The following is an 8,693-nucleotide window of genomic DNA, read 5'->3' on the forward strand; positions in this document are numbered from 1 at the left end:
GGGAAGACCAGAGTCCAAGGGCCCGAGAGGGATCCCGAGCGCAGAGCCCCAGTGGGCACGGGAAGGTCTGCCCACCTACCCCCACAGATCAGACCATAGGGGAGAACTGGGAGAGTCCCCCCAGCGACCACACGCACAGCCCCCGGGGCCAGCAGCGACAAACTCATGGGCCCCACCGGCACCCGCCATACCAAAGCAGACCAGGAAAGGGCGCAGAGGTCCGGGCCCCGAGGGCGCACCCCCCACCCCCCCAGGCCAAAGCCTGACAGGCCCAGAGGCCCCGAACCCCAACAGGCAGTCACCATAAAGAAATAATGTTAACGGTGAAAGAGTTTTACTCACTGTTGAGTTGTGGTGAGTAGCTGCTGTCTTGAATTCTGAAGTATCCCAGTTTTTTTTACAGGGAATTCCCACCGGAGCGGCGTTCCAGTTCAAATTTATGACTGAGTAAAACTTCTCCGCAGCAAAAGTAGCCAACGAAAATGTAGTACAATGTAGATTTTACACAACAAATTACGCTAGCTGCTGGCTACGTTTGAACCCAGTGCAGCTCCGCCTAGTGGTGCAATGTCATCATTTCATGGGTAAAATAATTGATATGCATTATGGGATATGTAGTTTCTTGTCAACGCTGTCTTTAAAGCAGCATACGCTTATTTTGAGGCATTAATTAAAAAAATATCTTAAAATAAGCATTTGCAGACAGGCATGGGAACCAATTAATGGCTCAGATCTTAGCTTGTGGACGGCTCATATTGCCTTGGACTACTTAGGCTACTGCCTGGCTCTGAGCAGTCAAAGGAAAAGAACTCTTCAGACCCCTTTATGGATCACAAGCTCCCCACTCACCATGACCATACCATAGGACATTAATACATCTTTGAAGCTCTCGCAGGCAACTGCGTATTAGAAGCACAATGAGCTCCTTGTTACTTATGATAGAGCACGATTAGTTCACGATGGTCCGTCCATATTGAGGTTGTGGCGGCAGCGTGTCAGAGGACGGTGGTGGCAGCAGTTCTAACATCTGTTGTGTTTGTTTTACCTTCAGTATTTACTGTGATTCAATTTCCACAGCAATTAGGTGTCAACAGACAACTTGTTGACAAGACCGCTGTGGAAAAAGCAGAAGCGGAATCATCAAACTGACTCCAGTTCAGATATTTTTCTTATTGTTTGGATCCCCCTTAGAATGTCACACATCAGTTGATCTGTTGAACATAAAGAAGTAACTGCAAATGTTAACACAACAATATGGTTAGTTTCCTGTATGTCAGTCATTAACTTCTTTACAACAGCTCTTGGTGCTTCCCTCTCCACAATGATTTTAGTCACATATAGTTGTAGCTCACAGCCACATGTCATAGTCGAACACTTATTAGAGAACGTACGATGACTTAAAGCCAGTGTGTGTGTGTTTTTCTGTGTTTGTCCCTTTTTATCTGGATTTTCCCTGCCGGTCAAAGTATTTTTATAAAGATGCTGACCTTCCTGTCACAAGCGCCGCTCTCAGTTTTCGATTTGCTGCATGAATAAACCTGAACTCTGGGCGTAATGTAACGAAACGAGGCACAAGTCTGATGAGGCTACAGAACACGACAGAGAGGGATTTCCCAAATCGTAAGCATTTAGCTGTCCTGCGTACATGTGTACTGTTGTGATTTCTGCCAAAAAGTTTTGTCACTGTTTATTCTTTTGTTACTTCTGAGCATGTGGTGTTCGACAGCTGCAGCCTGGTCATTGTTTGGTGGTGTGTGCCGTGATGTTTGTCCTTTTTTACAGGAAGGAATCATTGTTGGCTGTTGTTTCCTCAAGGTGAAATGATAAAGCCTGTCTTCCAGATTTGACCCAAGATGCATTTTTCACTCTTTCAGGAGGCAACAAGCTAGTTTTGTTTACAAGTATGTCGGTTTGAAAACTTGATTTTTATCGATCTAGATTTATATCATCAGTAATTCAAGCCATATATTAAAAAAGGGGGAATCCCAAAGCTTCACAGCAATTCCAAACATCGAATGAAGACAGCAGAGAAAAAATATTTTAAAGGTAATTGGAAGGATTATAGCTAAAAACTCATATTTGCCCTGTACATGCTGGGTGTATGAGTGAGAAAAGTACAGTATTTATGAGAAATTAAGATGTTTTTTTACTGTATCTAATAAAACACCTTTCACAAAAACAAATCCCAAAGTGCTTTACGAAAGAATAAAATAACAATACAATAAACAGACATGGATTACTGCAAACCCTACAGAAATAGTGAACCTGCCTGTCAGCCTATGAGTGTCTGGCTACCTTCTTTATTTCAAGTTACGGTTCCTAAATGAGTGAACAGGAAGTAAACCCTTTTTCAGTTTTAAGGTTTTATGTTTCAGCTCATAATATATAGTGCATTGTGAGATGGTTTTAAGCTGCTGCTTAGTGTTATTAACCTCAAGTAACTGTCGTTTTTATGACTTTATGAGCCTCTGATGGCGCTGTAGAGGAACGTCTATATTTCTTTACAGTGTGGGTTAATTGCACATAATCGTGTTTGTGCACAGCTCTTTCCCTGCAGTATTTAAATCAGGTTGAGGTTTAGTGTTTTATCAGGTCAAATACGTATAACATGATTTTTTTTTCATTGAACGTAGAACTCAGAACGTTTTAATGATTTGAACTTCTTGCACGACAAAACCTGATTAGTGCTGACTTTGATTTTTTTTTTGGGAGGTGATTAGATTGTTGTCAGAGTTATGAGTGACTAATCGTGCCCGTGGTGCGTTGCTGTAGATTGAAATAGTGATGTGTGCAACAACTCAGTCCAACTGCATTTCATTTTCAACACATTCCTCCCACATGAGGCCTCAGTCTTTAAATAAAAGACCTGAAATACCACTTGGACTCAAGAAGCAGCAACATTGTCCTCTTTTCTCATATGTTTTAATTATTTGTGTCCACATCTAGCCGTACTTTTCCTTTTATCTAAACTGTTTAAACGGGCCACACAGTTTGTTTGTTTTGATGATAACAGTTCACCAACATCTTCCTCTCACATCCTTTTTAGCCTTTCTATCCTGTTCTGTACCTTTCACTTTTAGTTTAAACCAAGCCACAAAATGCACAAACTGTTGTTTTTCCAATTTCTAAGTAGAACCATAAAGAAGAGTCTAGAAGGACAGCCTTTATTCTAATGTGAATGTAATAAAGATGATATAAAGATGCAGCCATTATGCAGCTTGTTTCTTCAGTAATTAACTTTTATTTTTTAATCCATCAGAAATGGAAGAAAAACTGGTTCGTGCTCTACCCCGCCAGCCAGAACGGCATCGCCCGCCTTGAGTTCTTCGACTCGCATTCGGGCGGGGGAGGGTCCGTCGGCGGCTCCGGAGGCACCTCCAACGAGAAATCCCGGAAGCTGGACAAGAAGATCATCCGCCTGTCTGAGTGCATCTCCATTCTGCCCGCTGTGACCGAGACCTGTCCCAAAGAAAACATGGCAGCGTTTTGCGTGGAGACGAACGACAAGATGCACGTGTTCGCCGCGGAAAAGAACACCGCCAAGGAGTGGATGGACACCATGTGTGAAATCGCATTTCAGGTATCTCTACACCTCTGTTCAGCTTCTCTGCCAAAAAAACAAAAACAAAAACAGGGTGACCAGTACAATCAGACGGTTTGGAAAAAGGAAACAGAGTTTGCAGCAGAGCAGACGTGGGCGGACATGTTTTTTAGGACTTCCTTTTTGTGCTTAAAGACGTTTGTCTCTTCCATCCGACGTGTTTCTTCTGTCTTAGCATTTTAGTCTTTAAGCACACAAAGAAAGAAATGTAGTTTGATGGAAAAAGCTAAAAAAGATTTCATAGTTTAGTTCAAACTGTGTTCTGACCTAAATATTTTTGTATGTGTACAAAAAACACCCACAAACCCTTGTGGTGCAGACTACAGTCTCTGTAGCGTTTTATATTTAAAAGTCAAAAGAAGCAGAAGGCGAGTTAAAACTAAATCAGCATAAGATTATCTAAACATTTCAAAAGGTAACTAACTAAAAATAGTTCAAACAGACAAACTAGAGCCAGCATGCTGAGATAGATTTAAAATAAAACAATGTTTATGAAGGAAGATTTCTATATGTTTTTATAGTGAAAATTATAAAAGCTACAAAGAACAAAAGTCATAACAACCATCTCCTGAACGAGATGAATGTTTAACACAAAAATAAATAATAAAAAACACAAAGCGTGCAGTAGTAGTTTGACGGGAAGAAAAACATACGAGGAAAACAGGAAAACAACTGAATGCTGACTCGGTATTTCTGTGTCCAACAGGGAGGGAACGGGAGCGGCACCACTTCAGACTGTAACGGAGGACCTCTGGACCTGAAGATGTCTGAAAATATGATCTATTACTCCAGAGAGGAGGGTAAGGTTACAGGCTTTAGGTCTGAAGATTACAGCAAAAATCTTTTTTTTAAGAACTTAGAGTAAGAATTGTGTTTTGTAATTTTTTGCAGTGAATGAGTTCTGGGTGACCGTCCAACGCACCGACGCATCCGAACGCTGTGGACTTGCAGGAAATTACTGGCTGAAAGCAGAAAACGACGTGCTGATCCTGAAGGACCCGAAGACAAAGAGGAAAACCCTGGTGTGGCCGTACAAGCTGCTGAGAAGATACGGAAGGGACCGGGTGAGTGCCAGACCCAAAACAAGAAGAGGAAGTTTAAATTCAAGCTAATCAACACAAGTGGTCGCGTGAAGGAAGCTTAACGTTCAGTTTATCTACTTGTGAAAAGGATGGAACATCCAACAACTTCCAGTTTCATTTAGGGATTTATTCAATCAGGATTTTCACAAAAAGTATATTTATCGTTCTCTTAATTTTGTCTCTTTCTTCAGGTGATGTTTTCCTTCGAAGCTGGCCGCCGGTGCGACTCGGGTCCCGGCAACTTCACCTTTGAGACAAAGCAAGGCAACGAGATCTTCTCGCTGGTGGACAAGGCCATCCAACTGCAGAAAGATCTGGAAGAGGACCGCCACCTCAGTGGCCCCCAGAGCTTGGAGTCCGACTGCCCGATTTCGCTGCAGAACATTCGGAACGCCCTTCCCGGTGGCGTGACGTCGGGAAGCGGTGACAGCAGCAGCTGCAGCAGCCGGGAGGCGGACGGCGACTCGGGCGGCAGCAAACCAGGCTCGGCTGATGGGGTTCTCGGAAAGAGAGAAGGAGGTGATGGAGGAAAGGGGCAAGGAGCAGGAATCAAAGGGAGGAGTCTACCAGAACCTCCAGGGATGCTGGTGGTTTTGGGAGGAGGTGGGACGCCTCCGCGGTCTCCTCGAGGGAAAGGTACGTCCTCACTCGATGAAACTACCGCTCTTTATTCTGAGCCAGCAGACTCAGTCCGCATGCCTGTGCACGGGTCCGATGGTCTTTATTCAGACCCAGTGGACAGCATTAAAGTTTCGAGCCAAACCCCCGGTCCACTCGCACCCCCCGTGCCGACACCACGCAATCGACCAGCTGGAGACGATGCCTCTGGAGGTGTTGTCCAGGGGGATCACCATCCTGGAGCAAACAACAAGACAACAAAAGTACCAGACCTGTACTCGCATGTGTACGACCAGATCGGCCAGGACCTGAACCAGAAAACAAACGCCTTGAAGCTGAACGGAGGCGTGGGGGGAGGAAGAGGAGCAGGACGAGGAAAAAATGACAAGAGACCCCCGGACGGGTCTTCATCACCTCCTGGCCCGTCTTCGGATCACATATACGATGAACCTGAAGGCTGTGCTAAAGGAAGTACCGTATCGGGTCATTTAGGGATGACTATTTATGACGAGGCCCGTTTGGAACCCCCCACCCCGAGGAGACTGGAAGAGGTGGGGGGCCCATCAGGACCTGAGGGCACCTACAGCAGCCCCTCTAAGGGGAAGCAGTCAGAGTCCCAAATACCAGGCCGTGGCGCACCACAACCTCCAGCGCCACGGTGGCCCAAACCCGCCACCGCTCCCAAACCGAACAAGGGTCCTTTCGCTCGGAAGGAGCCGGTGCCCCTGCCGCCAGGAAAACACGGGAGCAACGTCAACAACAACAACAACATGTGGAGCGCCGGAGGAGGTGGGAAGGAAGTGTACAGCAAAGTATCGAAACAGAAGCCTCCGCCGGCTCATCTGTGGTACAAACAGAACCACAAGGCGCAGATGAGGTCACCTGACCTCATCTACGACAACTTGGGAGACATTTGACTTTCTTCTTGGACTAAAATCCCAAACGCTTATTCTCTTTCTCAGAAACAAGGCTGAAGCTCAGCAGGGAGCTCCGTTAACTCTGTCTGTGGACTGCAGAAAAACTAGTAAACTAAAAGCAGTTACAATAAAAGAAAAGAGATCACATTATGGCTGCATTTTAGTTGAAACACGGGGACGCAACCACTGTTGGGCCACCCTGTGTGCATCGTGGAGAGGGAAAGTGTTTGCTTGGTCAAACCCATAATTGGTTAGCGAGCCACAGTGTGGCCGGAGCCAACCACTTGACTCGAACAGACACACAGAAATCCAAGGGATGGCCTACACAAGCTGACAGAGCGGCTTCGCTTTTTTTTTTTCTCTGGGCTTGGAATTGTGGTTTTGCACTGTGTCATTCAGCTATACAATGTGAAGCAGAGAATGTGACCGGATCTGGAGTGTGTTTGTGTCCAGGACTTTGCCACAAGGAGAGGATCTTGTTTCTGTTTTTTCGGATCGATTTATTACAATAAATCTGGTTGAAAACAGGCAAAAAAAATGGAGCCATTTCGTTAAAAACAAACTTCTGGAGGCATGTAAGTTGGATTTGAGGAACTAATTCAGGTTTGGAAACACATAAAAGGGTTTTGTGGTCAAATCCCAAGAGCAACTTTCTGCACAAGATATGTATATTTTTTGAATTTTGAATGTTTATTTTGAAAGATAAACTAATCAACTCTCTGTAAAGTATCTATGTGTGTATATGTAAGCGTCTGAAACAGCTGTGCTGTCTGCAAATACATTTGAAAATAAAAATATCTCTAAAAAACACAAGATATTTCTCCAAAGCGAATCTTTAAGCTTCTCTGTGTTTCTCCAGGGGCTGTTTGTGTTTTTTAAAGAGATTTTTCTCTGTGGGACCAAAAAAAGAAAAAAAAAAAAAACCCAGTCTGACCTCATCCTCTATTTCTCTTCCTTTTGACACACTCTGTTTTTGTTGTTTCAGTCCGTTTCCAACCATTTAAGCACCGTTTAAAGAAAAAAAAAAAACAAAAAAAATCACAGAGATGCTTTTCTTTCTTTTCATTCTTCCTTCCTTTTGGCTCTAATTGTGTTGACCGGTTGCTGCAGCGACAGATAATGGTGGCTGGTTTGTGTCGGACACGCTGTGCATTTTAACTGCCGAGGGGACGATTCAAGGTGGGAAAAAAAAGGAGGACATTTGGGTGTTTATCCTGAAATGAGAAAAAAGGGAGTTTTAAAGACAGGATGAATGAATCTGTCTGAGTCTGCTTGGCTTACAAACAGGTACAGATTGTTCATTTTACTGCTACTGCTTTTCATCCCACTCTTCTTTTTTTCCCCTATTTTTCCCCTCTTCACCTGCTGCTAGAGTACTTCCAGTACAGGAAAGGTAACTGATTACATCTCTCCTTCTTTCAGACAGATCGAAGGAAGAAAAACAGAACGAAAAAGCTTCTGGTTTTCTCATTAAACCCCAACTGAACTCAGTGAAAAAACAAAACAAAAAAAGAAGGGAATGGGGTAAGATGACTCTGCACTCGTTTTTTCTTCTGTGCTTCAACACTTCCTCGTTGGAAAATCCAAAACAAGCCGTTTACACTTTTACAGCCCATGTGTGTTTGTGCAAAATGAACCCTTTCACCAAATCCAGGTCATAAAAGCACCATGAAGTGCATCAACATTGACTCTGACTTCTGTTTCCAGTGCAGCTTTATCGCCTGGTTCAGCACGATTACAACCTGATTTATCGTTTTATTAATACCTGGGGCTTCTCCCTTTTGTGTGTGTTTTACTAAACACCACTGTATGTCTTGTCTTTACCAGAGTGTCTCATCTACTAGTTTGATGCTTGTTTACAGTTTTTTTGATCAACGAAAACCATCCTCAGACTTTAACACTAATTTATTTATTATAGTTTCCAATTACTCTCCAATTATTCCTGACATATTAAGCTTCATTATATTATCATTATAAGTTGGGTTTCTGATAGAACTCAAATTTTAAAGAGGAAGATGCAAAGAAAACCAGCCTCCTTGAACGTACACGAGGAAAACATGAACTTTTCAGGAAGTCTTTGAAACGGTTGTCATAGTTTGCTTCTTCTAACAGAAACGGTTCTTGTTTGTGTAATCATTCCCACAATTACCATGTTTTCTGCACTAAAACCAATTTGCATAATTTGCATCCGCATATATTCATTTAAAGAACAAACCCTTGCAAAAACCACCTCAATCAACATATTAAAATGTTGTAATTTTCCTTAACGTTTGCTTTAAGTCTTCTTCGTAAAGAAACCAAAATGTTTTAAAGGAACTCAACATTACAAAGTGTCTTCTAATAGCTCTTGGTTAAATCTGAAGAAACATTAACAGAAAATTATTGCAGAACACAATTTATAAACTGGATGCAAACATTTGTAGGAATAGTTGCAGATTTTTTAAACAACCTCAGTTTGATTTTATTTTATTTATT

At 43.0% G+C, this 8,693-nt stretch overlaps 1 protein-coding gene across 1 annotated transcript in view; it reads left to right on the forward strand.

Moving 5' to 3' along the window:
- The window catches only part of dok1b (docking protein 1b), an 18,196-nt gene extending 11,165 nt beyond the window's left edge, over window positions 1–7,031 (forward strand). The window contains exons 2-5 of the mRNA XM_014019062.1: window positions 3,260–3,580; window positions 4,308–4,401; window positions 4,493–4,665; window positions 4,875–7,031. Of these exons, the coding sequence (XP_013874516.1) occupies window positions 3,260–3,580; window positions 4,308–4,401; window positions 4,493–4,665; window positions 4,875–6,218 (1,932 nt within the window). The 3' untranslated portion in view covers window positions 6,219–7,031. The remainder of the gene's footprint in view (window positions 1–3,259; window positions 3,581–4,307; window positions 4,402–4,492; window positions 4,666–4,874) is intronic.
- Window positions 7,032–8,693: the final 1,662 nt, after the last annotated feature.

The sequence above is a fragment of the Austrofundulus limnaeus genome, unplaced genomic scaffold (genome assembly GCF_001266775.1).
Source record: "Austrofundulus limnaeus strain Quisiro unplaced genomic scaffold, Austrofundulus_limnaeus-1.0 Scaffold208, whole genome shotgun sequence".
Taxonomy (NCBI): domain Eukaryota; kingdom Metazoa; phylum Chordata; class Actinopteri; order Cyprinodontiformes; family Rivulidae; genus Austrofundulus; species Austrofundulus limnaeus.